The sequence below is a fragment of the Pelobates fuscus genome, chromosome 3 (genome assembly GCF_036172605.1).
Source record: "Pelobates fuscus isolate aPelFus1 chromosome 3, aPelFus1.pri, whole genome shotgun sequence".
NCBI lineage: Eukaryota > Metazoa > Chordata > Amphibia > Anura > Pelobatidae > Pelobates > Pelobates fuscus.
Genome location: NC_086319.1, coordinates 421,431,641 through 421,459,137, shown reverse-complemented (window position 1 = coordinate 421,459,137; position 27,497 = coordinate 421,431,641). Strand labels below are relative to the sequence as shown.

General features: G+C 37.1%; 1 protein-coding gene across 1 annotated transcript in view; it reads right to left on the bottom strand.

Annotated features, from left to right (window-relative positions):
- The window catches only part of PPP1R35 (protein phosphatase 1 regulatory subunit 35), a 38,277-nt gene extending 12,245 nt beyond the window's left edge, over positions 1-26,032 (bottom strand). The window contains exons 1-4 of the mRNA XM_063449801.1: positions 25,937-26,032; positions 3,499-3,699; positions 2,993-3,218; positions 2,804-2,916 (exon numbers count right to left, since the gene is read on the bottom strand). Of these exons, the coding sequence (XP_063305871.1) occupies positions 2,804-2,916; positions 2,993-3,218; positions 3,499-3,669 (510 nt within the window). The 5' untranslated portion in view covers positions 3,670-3,699; positions 25,937-26,032. The remainder of the gene's footprint in view (positions 1-2,803; positions 2,917-2,992; positions 3,219-3,498; positions 3,700-25,936) is intronic.
- Between the last annotated feature and the right edge of the window lie 1,465 nt (positions 26,033-27,497).

The window sequence follows — 27,497 nt, the reverse complement described above, 5'->3', positions numbered from 1 at the left end:
CGGCAATACAGAGAGATAGAGGGAAGGAAGGTATATAGTATAACAGTGATTAGAGGGAACACGGCAATACAGACAGATAGAGGGAAGGAAGGTATATAGTATAACAGTGATTAGAGGGAACACGGCAATACAGACAGATAGAGGGAAGGAAGGTATATAGTATAACAGTGATTAGAGGGAACACGGCAATACAGACAGATAGAGGGAAGGAAGGTATATAGTATAACAGTGATTAGAGGGAATACGGCAATACAGAGAGATAGAGGGAAGGAAGGTATATAGTATAACAGTGATTAGAGGGAACACGGCAATACAGACAGATAGAGGGAAGGAAGGTATATAGTATAACAGTGATTAGAGGGAACACGGCAATACAGAGAGATAGAGGGAAGGAAGGTATATAGTATAACAGTGATTAGAGGGAATACGGCAATACAGAGAGATAGAGGGAAGGAAGGTATATAGTATAACAGTGATTAGAGGGAACACGGCAATACAGACAGATAGAGGGAAGGAAGGTATATAGTATAACAGTGATTAGAGGGAACACGGCAATACAGAGAGAGAGAGGGAAGGAAGGTATATAGTATAACAGTGATTAGAGGGAACACGGCAATACAGACAGATAGAGGGAAGGAAGGTATATAGTATAACAGTGATTAGAGGGAACACGGCAATACAGACAGATAGAGGGAAGGAAGGTATATAGTATAACAGTGATTAGAGGGAACACGGCAATACAGAGAGATAGAGGGAAGGAAGGTATATAGTATAACAGTGATTAGAGGGAACACGGCAATACAGACAGATAGAGGGAAGGAAGGTATATAGTATAACAGTGATTAGAGGGAACACGGCAATACAGACAGATAGAGGGAAGGAAGGTATATAGTATAACAGTGATTAGAGGGAACACGGCAATACAGAGAGATAGAGGGAAGGAAGGTATATAGTATAACAGTGATTAGAGGGAACACGGCAATACAGAGAGAGAGAGGGAAGGAAGGTATATAGTATAACAGTGATTAGAGGGAACACGGCAATAGAGAGATAGAGGGAAGGAAGGTATATAGTATAACAGTGATTAGAGGGAACACGGCAATACAGAGAGAGAGAGTACTTGATCCCCTGCTGATTTTGAACATTTGTCCACTGACAAAGAAATGATCAGTCTATAATTTTAATGGTAGATGTATTTTAAATAGTGAGAGACAGAATAACAAAAAAAAAATCCAGAAAAACGCATGTCAAAAAGTTATAAATTAATTTGCATGTCAATGAGTGAAATAAGTATTTGACCCCTTCGAGTTCGTACTTGGTGGCAAAACCCTTGTTGGCAGTCACAGAGGTCAGATGTTTCTTGACGCTTGGCAACTCGAACCTTCAGCTCCCTCCACAGATTTTCTATGGGATTAAGGCCATTCCAGGACCTTAATGTGCTTCTTCTTAAGCCACTCCTTTGTTGCTTTGGTTGTGTTTTGGGTCATTGTCATGCTGGAATACCCATCCACGACCCATTTTCAATGCCCTGGCTGAGGGAAGGAGGTTCTCACCCAAGATTTGATGGCCCATCGTCACTTTGATGTGGTGCAGTTGTTCTGTCCCCTTAGCAGAAAAATACCCCCAAAGCATAATGTTTCCACCTCCATATTTGACGGTGGGGATGGTGTTCTTGGGGTAATAGGCAACATTCCTCCTCCTCCAAACATGGAGAGTCGAGTTCATGCCAAAGAGCTCGATTATGGTCTCATCTGACCACAACACTTTCACCCAGTTCTCCTCGGAATCATTCAGATGTTCATTGACAAATTTCAGACAGGCCTGTACATGTGCTTTCTTGAGCAGGAGGACCTTGCGGGCGCTGCAGGATTTCAGTCCTACGATTCGAGGCATAGTGTGTTACCAATTGTTTACTTGGTGACTATGGTCCCATCTGCCTTGAGGTCATTAACAAGATCCTGCCGTGTAGTTCTGAGCTGATTCCTCATCGTTCTCATGATCATTGAAACTCCACAAGGTGAGATCTTGCATTGAGCAACAAACCGAGGGAGATTGACAGTTATTTTGTGTTTCTTCCATTTGCGAATAATCGCACAAACTGTCGTCACCTTCTCACGACACTGCTTGCCGATGGTCTTGTAGCCAATTCCAGCCTTGTGTAGGTCTACAATCTTGTCCCTGACATCCTGCTCTTTGGTCTTGGCCATGGTGGAGAGTTTGGAATCTGATTGACTGCTTCTGTGGACAGGTGTCTTTTATACAGGTAACGAGCACTCAATGACATGCTGTTAAGATACACCTACCATTAAAATTATAGATGCATCATTTCTTTGTCAGTGGACAAATGTTTGAAAATACTTTTTCCCCTCACTGTAAATAGTATAACATAGCAGTGATTAGAGGGAACACGGCAATACAGAGAGGGTTAGATCATATACAGTATTATACTATTTTACCACGGGTTAGGATGTATCTAAATGCCAGTTTTACGGTGGTGGAGTTCTTCATTGACTGGGCAGAGGGTTAAAGGAACACACAAAGCACCATAACAACTACAGCCTGCTCTAGTGATTATGGTGGCAGGAGTCCGGCATGACCTGTCAAACCGTTGTAGTATAGTTTGACATTTAAATGGCTCCCACTAGGTCCCCGCGCTGCATCTGATCTCTGTGAGCAGGAGACGGCAGATGGCACTCTAGGGTGGGCTGTAACGGATAGAGCTCTGCAGCACCCGGGGAGAGTGTTGAAGTGGTGGAGATCTTTGTCAGCAGTTAGTAATAGGAGCCGAAGTTCTGGTACTCACATTTTTAAGCTCTGCTTTCCTTGGCTTCTCAGTCAGTCTTTGTATTTGTTCTGCAGGAGGCTCTACACTGACCAGGCCTTGATAAAGATTCTGCACGCGACACACATTGAGAGCTACCAAGAGAGGAAAACGACATCAGAACATGGAATACCTTTAGTCACAACGTCATTAAATTTGTCCTGTGCTCACCTTTGGCCGCCTCGCTGTCCACACTGCGCCTTGCTTTGAATGACCGGCCCAGCTGATTGCGCAACGCGCTCTCGGCATCAAACTCCTGTTCAGATTCTCTCTCTACCTCCTGCTTCAGGGCTTCTGTGCTATGCATTCTGGGTAACTCCAGGGGCCCCAGAGATGGCCTCTCAGCTATCTGGACATTTGTCCTGTTTTTGAATTGATCGCTGACATCAAAGCGCACCTTGAAACAAGGGGAACAAGTCTCTTTCAACCATAGTTACTTATTTCACAAATTCACAGCCTGATTTCCCATAATGGGAGTGCCGTGCCTGAGTTCACAGACTTCCTTATTTGAACAGCACACTAGAGACTCCATTAAAATAAAAATACAATCTGTGTTTAGATTTCTGTCTCTGTATGAGCAGTAAGTTACCACCAGGTGTCTGTATTGTAATACATTGAAACCAGGTGATCTGCAGGCTGTCGTGTCCCTTTAAGGGATACCCACTCATTATGATTACCTGCCTCCTGCTGTGTCTGCGATGGGAGCTTCCCCTCCGCAGGATTCCTCCTCCTTTGTCAGGTGTTAGTGAAATGTCTAGTAGTGGGTGAGGGGCCATTAAATCTGGGCCCACAGTGAAGGGCTGCGGGGCAGAAGAGGCAGGGAGAAGTGCTCCGTCTTCCTCATACATTCTGGCAATGTACGGTCTGTCCTGGGACACCTGGGAAGAAAGAAAAGCTCAATGTGCTAAACAGAATACCAACAAACACAAATTCAGTGATCACAAGCTCAAAGCAGCCAAACCTGTACGTCCAATGTTAGAGGGACTCCTGGCCGCCCCTGTAACTCTTCTAAAGCTTCTTTCCCTCCCCCCAATGCGGAGATTAATATTACTGGTGATCTCTTCCAATCTGCTCCAATCCCATGTTATGAGTTTATATTAAATTCCCCTATGTTATAATGAGTTTCTATATATTATAATGAGTTTATATCACATTACCCCATGTTATAATGAGTTTATATCACATTCCCCCATGTTATAATGAGTTTCTATATATTATAATGAGTTTATATCACATTACCCCATGTTATAATGAGTTTCTATATATTATAATGAGTTTATATCACATTACCCCATGTTATAATGAGTTTATATCACATTCCCCCATGTTATAATGAGTTTCTATATATTATAATGAGTTTATATCACATTACCCCATGTTATAATGAGTTTCTATATATTATAATGAGTTTATATCACATTACCCCATGTTATAATGAGTTTCTATATATTATAATGAGTTTATATCACATTACCCCATGTTAGAATGAGTTTCTATATATTATAATGAGTTTATATCACATTCCCCCATGTTATAATGAGTTTCTATATATTATAATGAGTTTATATCACATTACCCCATGTTAGAATGAGTTTCTATATATTATAATGAGTTTATATCACATTCCCCCATGTTATAATGAGTTTATTTCACATTCCCCCATGTTATAATGAGTTTATATCACATTACCCCATGTTATAATGAGTTTATATCACATTACCCCATGTTATAATGAGTTTTTATATATTATAATGAGTTTCTATTTATTATAATGAGTTTATATCACATTACCCCATGTTATGAGTTTATATCACATTAGCCCATGTTATAATGAGTTTCTATATATTATAATGAGTTTATATCACATTACCCCATGTTATAATGATTTTATATCACATTACCCCATGTTATAATGAGTTTATATCACATTCCCCCATGTTATAATGAGTTTATATCACATTCCCCCATGTTATAATGAGTTTCTATATATTATAATGAGTTTATATCACATTCCCCCATGTTATAATGAGTTTCTATATATTATAATGAGTTTATATCACATTACCCCATGTTATAATGAGTTTATATCACATTACCCCATGTTATAATGAGTTTATATCACATTACCCCATGTTATAATGAGTTTCTATATATTATAATGAGTTTATATCACATTCCCCCATGTTATAATGAGTTTATATATATCATAATGAGTTTATATCACATTCCCCCATGTTATAATGAGTTTATATCACATTCCCCCATGTTATAATGAGTTTATATCACATTCCCCCATGTTATGAGTTTCTATATATTATAATGAGTTTATATCACATTCCCCCATGTTATAATGAGTTTATATATATCATAATGAGTTTATATCACATTACCCCATGTTATAATTGTAGCGGAGTAGAGGTATGATCCAAGGTAGCTCCGCTGGTAGACAGGAACAGCAATCCAAGACAGGTATCAAACGGGTAGCGTAGTCACAATCCCTTCCCTCCAAGAACTAGACGACACATAGCTTGGAGGTCAACTGTCAGCTTTATTCACACAATTTCTTTTATGGCTTTTTCCCATGCAAGGGAGGTAACTCAAAACAACCAATCACCTCACAATCACCTCCCCTCCCTCTCCTCCCCTTAGATTAGCAGGTAAATTCATTAGTGGGAACCGAGTTTTCCCCAGTTTCTGAATGTCCCCTAAATACGGGGGGTACGATGACAAGGGGTCCCCTGGTAGGTCTGCTCTGGGTGAGTAACATATTCAAATTTCACCCAGATCAGACCAGGGGTTCGGGAGTTACAGACATTTAAAGATTTGACCGACTGCAGGGACACAGTAGCCGAAAACAGCTCCATAGATTCTGGCCCTGTAGTCGGTCTATTTCACTGACTAGAAAGTGCCGAACATCTCAGCCATCCGACCCCAATCTTCCGTTCGGATGAATCCCCTAGTCTGGGGAATCCAAACTACCGAACGGCAGGCCGTTCGGCAGTTTGAATCATACGGTTTGGCGATCCTGGAGGTCTGAGCGGTGTCTGGTTAGTCGAGCGTCCGATTTTAGTTCCAGACGCTCGACGACCAAACACCGCTGTTCGGCAGTTAAGATGGCCGCCGCCACGTGGAGATTAGGCGAACGGCGGCCACCCACAAACCCAATAACGATATGTGTAACTTTGTTTCCTTCTTAATAGGAGACACACGACCACAGCAGGGTGGTCTGGCATTCGGTACTTTTAATCGGTTCCCGAACCGGGTAAGTATATCGGGCTCGGGAACCGATTACATTAACATGCTGGTACAATATACATTATGTGCATTGACATATAGAGCTACGGATAAATACATTGTAAATAATAGTCTCTGGTGGCTGCTTCTGCCACAATAATGAGTTTATATCACATTCCCCCATGTTATAATGAGTTTATATCACATTCCCCCATGTTATAATGAGTTTATATCACATTACCCCATGTTATGAGTTTCTATATATTATAATGAGTTTATATCACATTCCCCCACGTTATAATGAGTTTATATCACATTACCCCATGTTATAATGAGTTTATATCACATTCCCCCATGTTATAATGAGTTTCTATCACATTACCCCATGTTATAATGAGTTTATATCACATTACCCCATGTTATAATGAGTTTATTTCACATTACCCCATGTTATAATGAGTTTATATCACATCCCCATGTTATAACGAGTTTATATCACATTACCCCATGTTATAACGAGTTTATATCACATTACCCCATGTTATAATGAATTTATATTACATTACCCCATGTTATAATGAGTTTCTATATATTATGAGTTTATATCACATTACCCCATGTTATAATGAGTTTATATCACATCCCCATGTTATAATGAGTTTATATCACATTACCCCATGTTATAACGAGTATATATCACATTTCCCCATGTTATAATGAGTTTCTATATATTATAATGAGTTTATATCACATTCCCCCATGTTATAATGAGTTTATATCACATTACCCCATGTTATAATGAGTTTATATAACATTACCCCATGTTATAATGAATTTATATTACATTACCCCATGTTATAATGAGTTTCTATATATTATGAGTTTATATCACATTACCCCATGTTATAATGAGTTTATATCACATTACCCCATGTTATAATGAGTTTATATCACATTCCCCCATGTTATAATGAGTTTCTATATATTATAATGAGTTTATATCACATTCCCCCATGTTATAATGAGTTTATATTACATTACCCCATGTTATAATGAGTTTATTTCACATTACCCCATGTTATAATGAGTTTATATCACATCCCCATGTTATAACGAGTTTATATCACATCTCCATGTTATAACGAGTTTATATCACATTACCCCATGTTATGAGTTTATATCACATTACCCCATGTTATAATGAATTTATATTACATTACCCCATGTTATAATGAATTTATATTACATTCCCCCATGTTATAATGAGTTTCTATATATTATAATGAGTTTATTTCACATTACCCCATGTTATAATGAGTTTCTATATATTATAATGAGTTTATTTCACATTACCCCATGTTATAATGAGTTTATATCACATCCCCATGTTATAATGAGTTTATATCACATTACCCCATGTTATAATGAGTTTATATCACATTCCCCCATGTTATAATGAGTTTATATCACATTCCCCCATGTTATAATGAGTTTCTATATATTATAATGAGTTTATATCACATTACCCCATGTTATAATGAGTTTATATCACATTACCCCATGTTATAATGAGTTTATATCACATCCCCATGTTATAACGAGTTTATATCACATTACCCCATGTTATAATGAGTTTATATCACATTCCCCCATGTTATAATGAGTTTCTATATATTATAATGAGTTTTTCACATTACTCCATGTTATAATGAGTTTCTATATATTATAATGAGTTTATTTCACATAACCCCATGTTATAATGAGTTTATATCACATTACCCCATGTTATAATGAGTTTATATCACATTCCCCCATGTTATAATGAGTTTCTATATATTATAATGAGTATATATCACATTACCCCATGTTATAATGAGTTTATATCACATTCCCCCATGTTATAATGAGTTTATATCACATTCCCCCATGTTATGAGTTTATATCACATTCCCCCATGTTATAATGAGTTTCTATATATTATGAGTTTCTATCACATTCCCCCATGTTATAATGAGTTTCTATCACATTCCCCCATGTTATAATGAGTTTCTATCACATTACCCCATGTTATAATGAGTTTATATCACATTACCCCATGTTATAATGAATTTATATCACATTACCCCATGTTATAATGAATTTATATCACATTACCCCATGTTATAATGAGTTTATATCACATTACCCCATGTTATAATGAGTTTATATCACATTACCCCATGTTATAATGAGTTTATATCACATCCCCATGTTATAACGAGTTTATATCACATTACCCCATGTTATAATGAGTTTATATCACATTCCCCCATGTTATAATGAGTTTCTATATATTATAATGAGTTTTTCACATTACTCCATGTTATAATGAGTTTCTATATATTATAATGAGTTTATTTCACATAACCCCATGTTATAATGAGTTTATATCACATTACCCCATGTTATAATGAGTTTATATCACATTCCCCCATGTTATAATGAGTTTCTATATATTATAATGAGTATATATCACATTACCCCATGTTATAATGAGTTTATATCACATTCCCCCATGTTATAATGAGTTTATATCACATTCCCCCATGTTATGAGTTTATATCACATTCCCCCATGTTATAATGAGTTTCTATATATTATGAGTTTCTATCACATTCCCCCATGTTATAATGAGTTTCTATCACATTCCCCCATGTTATAATGAGTTTCTATCACATTACCCCATGTTATAATGAGTTTATATCACATTACCCCATGTTATAATGAATTTATATCACATTACCCCATGTTATAATGAATTTATATCACATTACCCCATGTTATAATGAGTTTATATCACATTACCCCATGTTATAATGAGTTTTTATATATTATAATGAGTTTCTATTTATTATAATGAGTTTATATCACATTACCCCATGTTATAATGAGTTTATATCACATTCCCCCATGTTATAATGAGTTTCTATATATTATAATGAGTTTATATCACATTACCCCATGTTATAATGAGTTTATATCACATTCCCCCATGTTATAATGAGTTTATATCACATTCCCCCATGTTATAATGAGTTTATATCACATCCCCATGTTATAATGAGTTTCTATATATTATAATGAGTTTATATCACATTACCCCATGTTATAATGAGTTTATTTCACATTACCCCATGTTATAATGAGTTTATATCACATTACCCCATGTTATAATGAGTTTATATCACATTACCCCATGTTATAATGAGTTTTTATATATTATAATGAGTTTCTATTTATTATAATGAGTTTCTATCACATTACCCCATGTTATAATGAGTTTATATCACATTACCCCATGTTATGAGTTTATATCACATTAGCCCATGTTATAATGAGTTTCTATATATTATGAGTTTATATCACATTACCCCATGTTATAATGAGTTTCTATATATTATGAGTTTATTTCACATTACCCCATGTTATAATGAGTTTATATCCCATCCCCATGTTATAATGAGTTTATATCACATCCCCATGTTATAATGAGTTTATATCACATTACCCCATGTTATAATGAGTTTATATCACATTCCCCCATGTTATAATGAGTTTCTATATATTATAATGAGTTTATTTCACATTACCCCATGTTATAATGAGTTTCTATATATTATAATGAGTTTATTTCACATTACCCCATGTTATAATGAGTTTATATCACATCCCCATGTTATAATGAGTTTATATCACATTCCCCCATGTTATAATGAGTTTATATCACATTCCCCCATGTTATAATGAGTTTATATCACATTCCCCCATGTTATAATGAGTTTCTATATATTATAATGAGTTTATATCACATTACCCCATGTTATAATGAGTTTATATCACATTACCCCATGTTATAATGAGTTTATATCACATCCCCATGTTATAACGAGTTTATATCACATTACCCCATGTTATGAGTTTATATCACATTACCCCATGTTATAATGAATTCATATTACATTACCCCATGTTATAATGAGTTTCTATATATTATGAGTTTATATCACATTACCCCATGTTATAATGAGTTTCTATATATTATAATGAGTGTATTTCACATTACCCCATGTTATAATGAGTTTATATCACATCCCCATGTTATAATGAGTTTATATCACATTACCCCATGTTATAATGAGTTTATATCACATTCCCCCATGTTATAATGAGTTTCTATATATTATAATGAGTTTTTCACATTACTCCATGTTATAATGAGTTTCTATATATTATAATGAGTTTATTTCACATTACCCCATGTTATAATGAGTTTATATCACATTACCCCATGTTATAATGAGTTTATATCACATCCCCATGTTATAATGAGTTTCTATATATTATAATGAGTTTATATCACATTCCCCCATGTTATAATGAGTTTATATATATATTATAATGAGTTTATATCACATTACCCCATGTTATAATGAGTTTATTTCACATTACACCATGTTATAATGAGTTTATATCACATTACCCCATGTTATAATGAGTTTATATCACATTACCCCATGTTATAATGAATGTATATTACATTCCCCTATGTTATAATGAGTTTCTATATATTATAATGAGTTTACATTACAATCACAATAACACCGTATGGAGAGAATATATAGAAACAATATACCACTTGGTGCTGTTACTCACAGTTACTCCCTCAAGTACCAAACAACCATAAATGATATTAAAGAGAATGCACACTAGAAACAACAAAGAAAGTTACGCAAATACTTTAATAGACCAACAATTGGCATAATAAGCAGAAGGCACAACTGTACAACAAGTGACAATATAAAGGCCTAAAAATAAAACAGTAATAATTACCACAATCCTCACAGGCAGAAACACGAGTCCCCAATAACCCCACTTCTTTCCCTCCCCCAATGCGGAGATTAATATTACTGGTGACCTCTTCCAATCTGCCCCAATCCCATTATTATTATTATCCCATGTTATAACGAGTTTATATCACATTACCCCATGTTATAATGAGTTTATATCACATTACCCCATGTTATAATGAGTTTATATCACATTACCCCATGTTATAATGAGTTTATATCACATTACCCCATGTTATAATGAGTTTCTATATATTATAATAAGTTTATATTACATTACCCCATGTTATAATGAGTTTCTATATATTATAATAAGTTTATATTACATTACCCCATGTTATAATGAGTTTATATCACATTACCCCATGTTATAATGAGTTTCTATATATTATAATAAGTTTATATTACATTACCCCATGTTATAATGAGTTTATATATCATAATGTTTATATTATAGTTTATATATGGGGGTAAGATAAACTATAATATAAACTGATTATAACATGGGGTGTGATAAACTATAATATAATATAAACTCATTATAACATGGGGTAATTGTAGTGGAGCCCTAGTCCTAGCAGGGACTCTACTCCGCAGGGTTACACCAAAGTACAATCAGAAACAAGTAAAACAATCCAATGGAGCAGTCAGGCACAGTAAAATAATCCAAGAATCTCCCACCTCCTCCCCAGCAACTGGGCGACACACAGCTCTGGGGGTATATCTGAATTTTATTGACACATACATGGCTTTTATGCCCAGAAAACGCAGGGGTTTCAATCCCAAGATCCTCTAGCCTGAGAGATAATTGCCTGAGTAAACTCTTATAATTTAATTATCTCTCAGGCACAGAAAATCCACAAAATATCCTGTACCCCAACCATAATAGTACATTCCCCGATAGCCCCTATCTGAGTGACCAACATATGCAAGAATCGCTCAGATCGGTTCAGCAGATGCCATCGTAATGAGGTTTTGACCATCCAGACACGAGGCGCTAGCCCAAAATAGTTCTAGAGAAATAGGTGTCCTGGCCGGTCTCTGTTCGTGAGGTTCCTGTGCGAAAACCATACAAGGGAATCGATAGCTTTTTTTCCCCCTGTTCGGTAATACAAATATCCCGAACGCCGTTCGTGTAGGTGGTCGGGAACAGGAACGGGCAGTGATCGAAAGTTTACTGATGTTCGCACGAGTGCCTGGCCAAAAAGAATTCCAGGCACTCGACAACCAAGTACCGCTGCCCTCGTTCGGGAGACAAGATCGCCGCCATTCTCTCTGCCACGTAATCAGTTATATACTAAATGCCGGCCACCGAGAGAAAGCACTAATTTATTGTTTCCCTTGCAGTTCTCACACTTAAGGGGCTGGTGTCAACGTTCTAATGGGGCACTCGAAAGAATAGGGGAAAAGACACAGTACTGTAACAGGGGGGGTACGCCAGCCAAATAAGGGAATAAAAACGTAGCTGGTAAGTGTCTATTCCACTATAGTAATGTACAGGGGCGTGCTGGGAAGGGGGGCAGGGAGGCAATTGCCCCCCAGGCAGCCCTAAACCCAGGGCCACCCACACCCAGCAAAAAAAAAAGGAAAAATCTGAATCCCCTGCCCCTGGCTCCGGCCCTGCCCCTGGCTCCGGCCCTGCTCCTGGCTCCGGCCCTGCTCCTGGCTCCGGCCCTGCTCCTGGCTCTCTGGCTCCAGCCCTGCCCCTGGCTCCGGCCCTGCCCCTGGCTCCGGCCCTGCCCCTGGCTCCGGCCCTGCCCCTGGCTCCGGCCCTGCCCCTGGCTCCGGCCCTGCCTCTGGCTCCGGCCCTGCCTCTGGCTCCGGCCCTGCCCCTGGCTCCGGCCCTGCGGCCCTGCCCCTGGCTCCGGCCCTGCCCCTGGCTCCGGCCCTGCCCCTGGCTCCGGCCCCTGGCTCCGGCCCTGCCCCTGGCTCTCTGGCTCCGGCCCTGCCCCTGGCTCCGGCCCTGCCCCTGGCTCCGGCCCTGCCCCTGGCTCCGGCCCTGCCCCTGGCTCCGGCCCTGCCCCTGGCTCCAGCCCTGCTCCTGGCTCCGGCCCTGCCCCTGGCTCCAGCCCTGCTCCTGGCTCCAGCCCTGCTCCTGGCTCTCTCCCGGTCTCTGGCTCTGGCCCTGCCTCTCTCCCGGCCTCTGGCTCTCTCCCTGCCCCTGGCCCTGGCTCCAGCCCTGGCTCCGGCCCTGCCTCTGACCCTGGCTCTGCCCCTGGCTCCGGCCCTGCCCCTGGCTCCGGCCCTGCTCCTGGCTCTCTGGCTCCAGCCCTGCCCCTGGCTCCGGCCCTGCCCCTGGCTCCGGCCCTGCCCCTGGCTCCGGCCCTGCCCCTGGCTCCGGCCCTGCCCCTGGCTCCGGCCCTGCCCCTGGCTCCGGCCCTGCCCCTGGCTCCAGCCCTGCCCCTGGCTCCAGCCCTGCCCCTGGCTCCAGCCCTGCCCCTGGCTCCAGCCCTGCCCCGGCTCCAGCCCTGCCCCTGGCTCCAGCCCTGCCCCTGGCTCCAGCCCTGCCCCTGGCTCCAGCCCTGCTCCTGGCTCCAGCCCTGCTCCTGGCTCCAGCCCTGCTCCTGGCTCCAGCCCTGCTCCTGGCTCTCTCCCGGTCTCTGGCTCCGGCCCTGCCCCTGGCTCTCTCCCGGCCTCTGGCTCCGGCCCTGCCTCTGGCTCTCTCCCTGCCTCTGGCTCTCTCCCTGCCTCTGGCTCTCTCCCTGCCTCTGGCCCTGCCTCTGGCTCTGGCCCTGCCTCTCTCCCGGCCTCTGGCTCTGGCCCTCTCCCTGCCTCTGGATCCGGCTCCGCCTCTGGCTCTCTCCCTGCCTCTGGCTCTCTCCCTGCCCCTGGCCCTGGCTCTGGCCCTGCCTCTGACCCTGGCTCTGCCCCTGGCTCCGGCCCTGCCCCTGGCTCCGGCCCTGCCCCTGGCTCCGGCCCTGCCCTCGGTCCTGCCCCTGGCTCCGGCCCTGGCTCTCTCCTTGCCCCTGGCTCTGCCTCTGACCCTGGCTCCGGCCCTGCCCCTGGCTCTCGCCCTGCCTCTGGCTCCGGCCCTGCCCCTGGCTCCGGCCCTGCCCCTGGCTCCGGCCCTGCCCCTGGCTCCGGCCCTGCCCCTGGCTCCGGCCCTGCCCCTGGCTCCGGCCCTGCCTCTGGCTCCGGCCCTGCCTCTGGCTCCGGCCCTGCCTCTGGCTCCGGCCCTGCCTCTGGCTCTCTCCCTGCCCCTGGCTCCGGCCCTGCCTCTGGCTCTCTCCCTGCCTCTGGCTCTGGCCCTGCCTCTGGCTCCGCTGCCCCTGGCTCCGGCCCTGCCTCTGGCTCCAACCCTGCCCCTGGCTCTCTCCCGGCCTCTGGCTCTGGCCCGGCCTCTGGCTCTGGCTCTCTCCCGGCCTCTGGCTCTGGCCCGCTCCCTGCCTCTGGATCCGGCTCCGCCTCTGGCTCTCTCCCTGCATCTGGCTCTCTCCCTGCCCCTGCCTCTGACCCTGCCTCTGACCCTGGCTCCGGCCCTGCCCCTGGCTCTCTCCCTGCCCCTGGCTCTCTCCTTGCCCCTGGCCCTGCCTCTGGCTCCGGCCCTGCCTCTGGCTCCGGCCCTGCCTCTGGCTCCGGCCCTTCCTCTGACCCTGGCTCCGGCCCTGCCTCTGACCCTGGCTCCGGCCCTGCCTCTGGCTCTCTCCCTGCCCCTGGCTCCGGCCCTGCTCCTGGCTCTCTCCCGGTCTCTGGCTCCGGCCCTGCCTCTGGCTCCGCTGCCCCTGGCTCCGGCCCTGCCTCTGGCTCTGGCCCTCTCCCTGCCTCTGGATCCGGCTCCGCCTCTGGCTCTCTCCCTGCCTCTGGCTCTCTCCCTGCCCCTGACCCTGCCTCTGACCCTGCCTCTGAACCTGGCTCTGGCCCTGCCTCTGGCTCCGGCCCTGCCCCTGGCTCTCTCCCTGCCCCTGGCTCTCTCCTTGCCCTGCCTCTGACCCTGGCTCCGGCCCTGCCTCTGACCCTGGCTCCGGCCCTGCCTCTGACCCTGGCTCTGACCCTGGCTCCGGCCCTGCCTCTGACCCTGGCTCCGGCCCTGCCTCTGACCCTGGCTCCGGCCCTGCCTCTGACCCTGGCTCCGGCCCTGGGGGACCGACTGTCTCCCCTTTAGATACACAGCTCTGCTGCTGGAGGGGGAGACAGATTGTCTCCCCTTTAGATACACAGCTCTGCTGCTGGAGGGGGAGACAGACTGTCTCCCCTTTAGAAACACCGCTCTCCTGCTGGAGGGGGAGACCGACTGTCACCCCTTTGGCTAAACAGTCCTGTTGTTGGGGGACAGGACCAACCGTCTCTGCCCCCGGTAGCTCAACCTGCCGCTGGGGAATGGAGACTGGGCTCCGAATTCCCTGCAGATCACACTGTCGCTGGGGAATGGAGACTGGGCTCCCTATTCCCTGCAGATCACACTGCCGCTGGGGAATGGAGACTGGGCTCGCTATTCCCTGCAGATCACACTGCCGCTGGGGAATGGAGACTGGGCTCGCTATTCCCTGCAGATCACACTGCCGCTGGGGAATGGAGACAGGGCTCCCAACTCCCTGTATAATCACACTGCCGCTGGGGAATGGAGACTGGGCTCCGAAATCCCTGCAGATCACACTGCCGCTGGGTAAAGGAGACTGGGCTCCCAATTCCCAATAAATCACACTGCCGGGGAATGGAGACTGGGCTCCCAATTCCCTGCAATTCACTCTGCTGCTGGGGGACAGGAGCAACTATCTCTGCCCCCTGTAATTCAGTCTGCCGCTGGGGAATGGAGACTGGGCTCCCAATTCCCAATAAATCATACTGCCGCTGGGGAATGGAGACTGGGCTCCCAATTCCCTGCAATTCACTCTGCTGCTGGGGGACAAGAGCAACTATCTCTGCCCCCTGTAACTCAGCCTGCCGCTGGGGAATGGAGACTGGGCTCCCAATTCCCAATAAATCATACTGTCGCTGGGGAATGGAGACTGGGCTTCCAATTCCCTGCTGGACCGGTGGAGAGACCTCGGTCCCATCTCCACCGGCCACCTGGGGTTCTTCCCAGTAAAACTTTACTATTTCGTCTCAGCTGAATTGGTCGGTCTCTGGGTCTGTCACTCTGCTCTCCTGCTGAGCCTTCTCACTGCATTGGAACAGCTGCTGGTAGCCCTGTTCCAGCTCCATCTCCCGGGTCACCAGGTGGACGAGGTCTTGCTCTATTTCGTGAGTGTTGTCCCAGTCATACCTGTTCTCCCTCCACTCAAAGACATCACTGAACCGGGCTTGTGTAGGGTTTCTCAACTCGGGCTCTGAAAAAAAACTCCCATAACAAGCCAGGACCATCAAACTCCTCTCCCTCTGGCTTGTCATGCTTGGCTGTCCAGGGCAGGTACTCTGCCCCATACCACCAGAGCGCCTGGTAGGCATCTTCTAGCCACATTTCCTGCCATACTAGGTGTTTTAATTTCTTCACCCATTCCTCCAGGGGCTGCTCTCCCAGGAAGGGCATCCGCAGGGCTACTCGCTTCTGCAACCGCTGGTCTTCCTTGGGGAATCTCTCGTCCCGCTGGTACTCCACAATACCCAGATGCCTTTGCGAACCGCATCACGGTCATCCATGACCCCCTCATCGTACTCCACTACTGGTTCCATCCTGGTGCTGTCAGGGTCGCTGTACTGGGACATGCGTTGCCCTCAAATTGTAAAATCCAAAGAAATGGTGTCTCCTGTAGCTGTCCTTCTGACGGCAGGAACGATCCCGCCGCTTGCCACCAACTGTAACGGCACCCCGGGCATAAAAGGGGTTAAAAGCCGTTTAGTAGATCTTCTCCTTCCAGAGACAAAGGCACAGCTACTGCAGAACCCCAAACTCCCGAACAGGATACCAAGTATCCCCATGTTATAATCAGTTTATATTATTTTATTATATCTCACCCCATGTTATAATCAGTTTATATTATTTTATTATATCTCTCCCCATGTTATAATCAGTTTATATTATATTATATTATATCTCTCCCTGTGTTATAATCAGTTTATATTATTATATCTCTCCCCATGTTATAATCAGTTTATATTATTATAATTTATCTCTCCCCATGTTATAATCAGTTTATATTATTTTATTATATCTCACCCATGTTATAATCAGTTTATATTATTATATTATATCTCTCCCCATGTTATAATCAGTTTCTATTATTATATTATATCTCTCCCCGTGTTATAATCAGTTTATATTATTATATTATATCTCTCCCCGTGTTATAATCAGTTTATATTATTATATTATATCTCTCCCCATGTTATAATCAGTTTATATTATTTTATTATATCTCTCCCCATGTTATAATCAGTTTATATTATTATATTATATCTCTCCCCATGTTATAATCAGTTTATATTATTATATTATATCTCACCCCATGTTATAATCAGTTTATATTATTATATTATATCTCTCCCCATGTTATAATCAGTTTATATTATTATATTATATCTCTCCCCATGTTATAATCAGTTTATATTATTATATTATATCTCTCCCCATGTTATAATCAGTTTCTATTATTATATTATATCTCTCCCCTTGTTATAATCAGTTTATATTATTATATTATATCTCTCCCCGTGTTATAATCAGTTTATATTATTATATTATATCTCTCCCCATGTTATAATCAGTTTATATTATTTTATTATATCTCTCCCCATGTTATAATCAGTTTATATTATTATATTATATCTCTCCCCGTGTTATAATCAGTTTATATTATTATATTATATCTCTCCCCATGTTATAATCAGTTTATATTATTATATTATATCTCTCCCCATGTTATAATCAGTTTATATTATTATATTATATCTCTCCCCATGTTATAATCAGTTTATATTATTATATTATATCTCTCCCCATGTTATAATCAGTTTATATTATTATATTATATCTCACCCCATGTTATAATCAGTTTATATTATATTATATCTCTCCCCATGTTATAATCACTTTATATTATTATATTATATCTCTCCCCATGTTATAATCAGTTTATATTATTATATTATATCTCACCCCATGTTATAATCATTTTATATTATTATATTATATCTCTCCCCATGTTATAATCAGTTTAGATTATTATATTATATCTCACCCCATGTTACAATCAGTTTATATTATTATTATTATTATATTATATCTCTCCCCATGTTATAATCAGTTTATATTATTATATTATATCTCCCCCGATGTTATAATCAGTTTCTATTATTATATTATATCTCTCCCCATGTTATAATCAGTTTATATTATTATAGTATATCTCTCCCCGTGTTATAATCAGTTTATATTATTATATTATATCTCTCCCCATGTTATAATCAGTTTATATTATTTTATTATATCTCTCCCCATGTTATAATCAGTTTATATTATTATATTATATCTCTCCCCATGTTATAATCAGTTTATATTATTATATTATATCTCTCCCCATGTTATAATCAGTTTATATTATTATATTATATCTCTCCCCATGTTATAATCAGTTTATATTATTATATTATATCTCACCCCATGTTATAATCAGTTTATATTATATTATATCTCTCCCCATGTTATAATCACTTTATATTATTATATTATATCTCTCCCCATGTTATAATCAGTTTAGATTATTATATTATATCTCACCCCATGTTACAATCAGTTTATATTATTATTATTATTATATTATATCTCTCCCCATGTTATAATCAGTTTATATTATTATATTATATCTCACCCCATGTTATAATCAGTTTAGATTATTATATTATATCTCTCCCCATGTTATAATCAGTTTATATTATTATATTATATCTCTCCCCATGTTATAATCAGTTTATATTATTATATTATATCTCACCCCATGTTATAATCAGTTTATATTATATTATATCTCTCCCCATGTTATAATCACTTTATATTATTATATTATATCTCTCCCCATGTTATAATCAGTTTAGATTATTATATTATATCTCACCCCATGTTACAATCAGTTTATATTATTATTATTATTATATTATATCTCTCCCCATGTTATAATCAGTTTAGATTATTATATTATATCTCACCCCATGTTATAATCAGTTTAGATTATTATATCTCTCCCCATGTTATAATCAGTTTATATTATATCTCTCCCCATGTTATAATCAGTTTATATTATTATATCTCTCCCCGTGTTATAATCAGTTTATATTATTATATTATATCTCACCCCATGTTATAATCAGTTTATATTATATCTCTCCCCGTGTTATAGTCAGTTTATATTATTATATCATATCTCACCCTATGTTATAACCAGTTTATATTATTATATTATATCTCACCCCGTGTTATAATCAGTTTATATTATTATATTATATTATATCTCTCCCCATGTTATAATTAGTTTATATTATTATATCTCTCCCCGTGTTATAATCAGTTTATATATTATATCTCTCCCCATGTTATAATCAGTTTATATTATTATATTATATCTCACCCCGTGTTATAATCAGTTTATATTATTATATTATATCTCACCCCGTGTTATAATCGGTTTATATTATTATATCTCTCCCCATGTTATAATCAGTTTATATTATTATATTATATCTCACCCTATGTTATAATCAGTTTGTATTATATTATATCTCACCCCGTGTTATAATCAGTTTATATTATATCTCACCCCGAGTTATAATCAGTTTATATTATTATATTATATCTCACCCTGTGTTATAATCAGTTTATATTATATTATATCTCACCCTGTGTTATAATCAGTTTATTTTATTATATTATATCTCTCCCTGTGTTATAAATCAGTTTATATTATTATAGTATCTCTCTCCCCGTGTTATAATCAGTTTATATTATATTATATCTCACCCCGTGTTATTATCAGTTTGTTATATCTCACCCCGTGTTATAATCAGTTTATATTATTATATTATATCTCACCCCGTGTTATAATCAGTTTATATTATTATATTATATCTCACCCCATGTTATAATCAGTTTATATTATATTATATCTCTCCCCATGTTATAATCACTTTATATTATTATATTATATCTCTCCCCATGTTATAATCAGTTTATATTATATCTCACCCCATGTTATAATCAGTTTATATTATTATATTATATCTCTCCACATGTTCTAATCAGTTTATATTATTATAGTATATCTCTCCCTGTGTTATAAATCAGTTTATATTATTATAGTATCTCTCTCCCCCCATGTTATAATCAGTTTATATTATTATATTATATCTCACCCCGTGTTATAATCAGTTTATATTATTATATTATATCTCACCCCATGTTATAATCAGTTTATATTATTATATTATATCTCACCCCATGTTATAATCAGTTTATATTATTATATTATCTCTCCCCATGTTATAATCAGTTTATATTATATCTCACCCCATGTTATAATCAGTTTATATTATTATATTATATCTCTCCCCATGTTATAATCAGTTTATATTATATCTCTCCCCATGTTATAATCAGTTTATATTATTATATTATATCTCACCCCATGTTACAATCAGTTTATATTATTATATTATATCTCACCCCATGTTACAATCAGTTTATATTATTATATTATATCTCACCCCGTGTTATAATCAGTTTATATTATTATATTATATCTCACCCCGTGTTATAATCAGTTTATATTATTATATTATATTATATTATCTCACCCCATGTTATAATCAGTTTATATTATTATATTATATCTCTCCCCATGTTATAATCAGTTTATTTTATTATATTATATCTCACCCCATGTTATAATCAGTTTATATTATTATATTATATCTCACCCCGTGTTATAATCAGTTTATATTATATCTCACCCCATGTTACAATCAGTTTATATTATTATATTATATCTCACCCCATGTTACAATCAGTTTATATTATTATATTATATCTCACCCCATGTTACAATCAGTTTATATTATTATATTATATCTCACCCCGTGTTATAATCAGTTTATATTATTATATTATATCTCTCCCCATGTTATAATCAGTTTATATTATTATATTATATCTCTCACCATGTTATAATCAGTTTATATTATTATATTATATCTCACCCCGTGTTATAATCGGTTTATATTATTATATTATATCTCTCCCCATGTTATAATCAGTTTATATTATTATATTATATCTCTCCCCATGTTATAATCAGTTTATATTATTATATTATATCTCACCCCGTGTTATAATCAGTTTATATTATTATATTATATCTCTCACCATGTTATAATCAGTTTATATTATTATATTATATCTCACCCCGTGTTATAATCGGTTTATATTATTATATTATATCTCACCCCATGTTATAATCAGTTTATATTATTATATTATATCTCTCCCCATGTTATAATCAGTTTATATTATTATATTATATCTCACCCCGTGTTATAATCAGTTTATATTATTATATTATATCTCTCCCCATGTTATAATCAGTTTATATTATTATATTATATCTCTCCCCATGTTATAATCAGTTTATATTATTATATTATATCTCTCCCCATGTTATAATCAGTTTATATTATTATATTATATCTCTCCCCATGTTATAATCAGTTTATATTATTATATTATATCTCTCCCAGTGTTATAATCAGTTTATATTATTATATTATATCTCACCCCGTGTTATAATCAGTTTATATTATTATATTATATTATCTCACCCCATGTTATAATCAGTTTATATTATTATATTATATTATCTCACCCCATGTTACAATCAGTTTATATTATTATATTATATCTCACCCCGTGTTATAATCAGTTTATATTATTATATTATATCTCACCCCGTGTTATAATCGGTTTATATTATTATATTATATCTCTCCCCGTGTTATAATCAGTTTATATTATTATATTATATCTCTCCCCATGTTATAATCAGTTTATATTATTATATTATATCTCCCCATGTTATAATCAGTTTATATTATATTATATCTCTCCCCATGTTATAATCAGTTTATATTATTATATTATATCTCTCCCAGTGTTATAATCAGTTTATATTATTATATCTCACCCCGTGTTATAATCAGTTTATATTATTATATTATATTATCTCACCCCATGTTATAATCAGTTTATATTATTATATTATATCTCTCCCCATGTTACAATCAGTTTATATTATTATATTATATCTCACCCCATGTTATAATCAGTTTATATTATTATATTATATCTCACCCTGTGTTATAATCAGTTTATATTATTATATTATATCTCTCCCCATGTTATAATCAGTTTATATTATTATATTATATCTCTCCCCATGTTATAATCAGTTTATATTATTATATTATATCTCTCCCCATGTTATAATCAGTTTATATTATTATATTATATCTCTCCCAGTGTTATAATCAGTTTAAATTATTATATTATATCTCTCCCCATGTTACAATCAGTTTATATTATTATTATATCTCACCCCGTGTTATAATCAGTTTATATTATTATATTATATCTCACCCCGTGTTATAATCAGTTTATATTATTATATTATATCTCTCCCCATGTTATAATCAGTTTATATTATTATATTATATCTCTCCCCATGTTATAATCAGTTTATATTATTATATTATATCTCTCCCCATGTTATAATCAGTTTATATTATTATATTATATCTCTCCCCATGTTATAATCAGTTTATATTATTATATTATATCTCACCCCGTGTTATAATCAGTTTATATTATTATATTATATCTCTCCCCATGTTATAATCAGTTTATATTATTATATTATATCTCTCCCCATGTTATAATCAGTTTATATTATTATATTATATCTCACCCCGTGTTATAATCAGTTTATATTATTATATTATATCTCTCCCCATGTTATAATCAGTTTATATTATTATATTATATCTCACCCCATGTTATAATCAGTTTATATTATTATATTATATCTCTCCCCATGTTATAATTAGTTTATATTATTATATTATATCTCTCCCCATGTTATAATCAGTTTATATTATTATATTATCTCACCCCATGTTATAATCAGTTTATATTATTATATTATATCTCTCCCCATGTTATAATCAGTTTATATTATTATATTATATCTCTCCCCATGTTATAATCAGTTTATATTATTATATTATATCTCTCCCCATGTTATAATCAGTTTATATTATTATATTATATCTCTCCCCATGTTATAATCAGTTTATATTATTATATTATATCTCACCCCGTGTTATAATCAGTTTATATTATTATATTATATCTCTCCCCATGTTATAATCAGTTTATATTATTATATTATATCTCTCCCCATGTTATAATCAGTTTATATTATTATATTATATCTCACCCCGTGTTATAATCAGTTTATATTATTATATTATATCTCACCCCATGTTATAATCAGTTTATATTATTATATTATATCTCTCCCCGTGTTATAATCAGTTTATATTATTATATTATATCTCACCCCATGTTATAATCAGTTTATATTATTATATTATATCTCTCCCCGTGTTATAATCAGTTTATATTATTATATTATATCTCACCCCGTGTTATAATCAGTTTAGATTATTATATTATATCTCTCCCCATGTTATAATCAGTTTATATTATTATATTATATCTCTCCCCATGTTATAATCAGTTTATATTATTATATTATATCTCACCCCGTGTTATAATCAGTTTATATTATTATATTATATCTCACCCCATGTTATAATCAGTTTATATTATTATATTATATCTCTCCCCGTGTTATAATCAGTTTATATTATTATATTATATCTCTCCCCGTGTTATAATCAGTTTATATTATTATATTATATTATCTCACCCCATGTTATAATCTGTTTATATTATTATATTATATCTCTCCCCGTGTTATAATCAGTTTATATTATTATATTATATCTCTCCCCATGTTATAATCAGTTTATATTATTATATTATATTATCTCACCCCATGTTATAATCAGTTTATATTATTATATTATATCTCTCCCCGTGTTATAATCAGTTTATATTATTATATTATATCTCTCCCCGTGTTATAATCAGTTTATATTATTATATTATATCTCTCCCCGTGTTATAATCAGTTTATATTATTATATTATATCTCACCCCGTGTTATAATCAGTTTATATTATTATATTATATCTCACCCCATGTTATAATCAGTTTATATTATTATATTATATCTCTCCCCGTGTTATAATCAGTTTATATTATTATATTATATCTCTCCCCGTGTTATAATCAGTTTATATTATATCTCTCCCCGTGTTATAATCAGTTTATATTATTATATTATATCTCTCCCCGTGTTATAATCAGTTTATATTATTATATTATATCTCTCCCCGTGTTATAATCAGTTTATATTATTATATTATATCTCACCCCATGTTATAATCAGTTTATATTATTATATTATATCTCTCCCCATGTTATAATCAGTTTATATTATTATATTATATCTCTCCCCATGTTATAATCAGTTTATATTATTATATTATATCTCACCCCGTGTTATAATCAGTTTATATTATTATATTATATCTCACCCCATGTTATAATCAGTTTATATTATTATATTATATCTCTCCCCGTGTTATAATCAGTTTATATTATTATATTATATCTCTCCCCGTGTTATAATCAGTTTATATTATTATATTATATCTCACCCCGTGTTATAATCAGTTTATATTATTATATTATATCTCTCCCCATGTTATAATCAGTTTATATTATTATATTATATCTCTCCCCGTGTTATAATCAGTTTATATTATTATATTATATCTCACCCCGTGTTATAATCAGTTTATATTATTATATTATATCTCTCCCCGTGTTATAATCAGTTTATATTATTATATTATATCTCACCCCATGTTATAATCAGTTTATATTATTATATTATATCTCTCCCCGTGTTATAATCAGTTTATATTATTATATTATATCTCTCCCCGTGTTATAATCAGTTTATATTATATCTCTCCCCGTGTTATAATCAGTTTATATTATTATATTATATCTCTCCCCGTGTTATAATCAGTTTATATTATTATATTATATCTCTCCCCGTGTTATAATCAGTTTATATTATTATATTATATCTCACCCCATGTTATAATCAGTTTATATTATTATATTATATCTCTCCCCATGTTATAATCAGTTTATATTATTATATTATATCTCTCCCCATGTTATAATCAGTTTATATTATTATATTATATCTCACCCCGTGTTATAATCAGTTTATATTATTATATTATATCTCACCCCATGTTATAATCAGTTTATATTATTATATTATATCTCTCCCCGTGTTATAATCAGTTTATATTATTATATTATATCTCTCCCCGTGTTATAATCAGTTTATATTATTATATTATATCTCACCCCGTGTTATAATCAGTTTATATTATTATATCTCTCCCCATGTTATAATCAGTTTATATTATTATATTATATCTCTCCCCGTGTTATAATCAGTTTATATTATTATATTATATCTCACCCCGTGTTATAATCAGTTTATATTATTATATTATATCTCTCCCCGTGTTATAATCAGTTTATATTATTATATTATATCTCTCCCCATGTTATAATCAGTTTATATTATTATATTATATCTCTCCCCATGTTATAATCAGTTTATATTATTATATTATATCTCTCCCCATGTTATAATCAGTTTATATTATTATATTATATCTCACCCCGTGTTATAATCAGTTTATATTATTATATTATATCTCTCCCCATGTTATAATCAGTTTATATTATTATATCTCTCCCCATGTTATAATCAGTTTATATATTATATCTCTCCCCATGTTATAATCAGTTTATATTATATTATTATTATTATTATTATATATAAAGTCAGACTCTCACCCAGCTCTCTGCTCGGTCCTCCAGCCGTTAAAACCATAGAGTTAAAGAGAGAACAAGCCAGTTCCCGTTGATCCTCCAACCATTAAAACCATAGAGATGCTGGGAAAGTCTGTCCGTTACCGTGGCAACCGCTGACAGTTTACTACTGCAGGATGCGCACGTTTATTACAACTTCCGGTATCACCTACATGTTGGTACACCCGCAGAGTGTCTCAGTGCTGCCTGGCAGCCATGTTAGTACTCTCGGTTATTGCTTCAAAGGAAACCGTTTAGAGTTCAGCCCAGTGCTCCCAGTGAATAAACACTGACTGATCATAGCCAGCATAATAAGAATACAAATTATATACACCAATAAATCTCACTGTGTATAATGTACAGTGTGTGTATCACAGAGCTCCCCAGCAATAAAACTCACTGTGTATAATGTACAGTGTGTGTGTATCACAGAGCTCCCCAGCAATAAAACTCACTGTGTATAATGTACTGTGTGTATCACAGAGCTCCCCAGCAATAAAACTCACTGTGTATAATGTACTGTGTGTATATCACAGAGCTCCAGCAATAAAACTCACTGTGTATAATGTACAGTGTGTGTGTGTATCACAGAGCTCCAGCAATAAAACTCACTGTGTATAATGTACAGTGTGTGTATCACAGAGCTCCCCAGCAATAACACTCATTGTGTATAATGTACAGTGTGTGTATTACAGAGCTCCCCAGCAATAAAACTCACGGTGTATAATGTACTGTGTGTGTGTATCACAGAGCTCCAGCAATAAAACTCACTGTGTATAATGTACAGTGTGTGTATCACAGAGCTCCCCAGCAATAAAACTCACTGTGTATAATGTACAGTGTGTGTGTATCACAGAGCTCCAGCAATAAAACTCACTGTGTATAATGTACAGTGTGTGTATCACAGAGCTCCCCAGCAATAACACTCATTGTGTATAATGTACAGTGTGTGTATTACAGAGCTCCCCAGCAATAAAACTCACTTTGTATAATGTACTGTGTGTGTGTATCACAGAGCTCCCCAGCAATAACACTCACTGTGTATAATGTAAAGTGTGTGTGTATCACAAAGCACCCCAGCTATAAAACTCACTGTGTATAATGTACTGTGTGTGTGTATCAAAGAGCTCCCCAGCAATAAAACTCACTGTGTATAATGTACTGTGTGTGTATCACAGAGCTCCCCAGCAATAAAACTCACTGTGTATAATGTACTGTGTGTGTGTATCACTGAGCTCCCCAGCAATAAAACTCACTGTGTATAATGTACTGTGTGTGTATCACAGAGCTCCCCAGCAATAAAACTCACTGTGTATAATGTACAGTGTGTGTGTGTGTATCACAGAGCTCCCCCGCAATAAAACTCACTGTGTATAATGTACAGTGTGTGTATATCACAGAGCTCCAGCAATAAAACTCACTGTGTATAATGTACAGTGTGTTTATCACAGAGCTCCACCAAGAAAACTCACTGTGCATAATGTACAGTGTGTGTATCACAGAGCTCCCCAGCAATAAAACTCACTGTGTATAATGTACAGTGTGT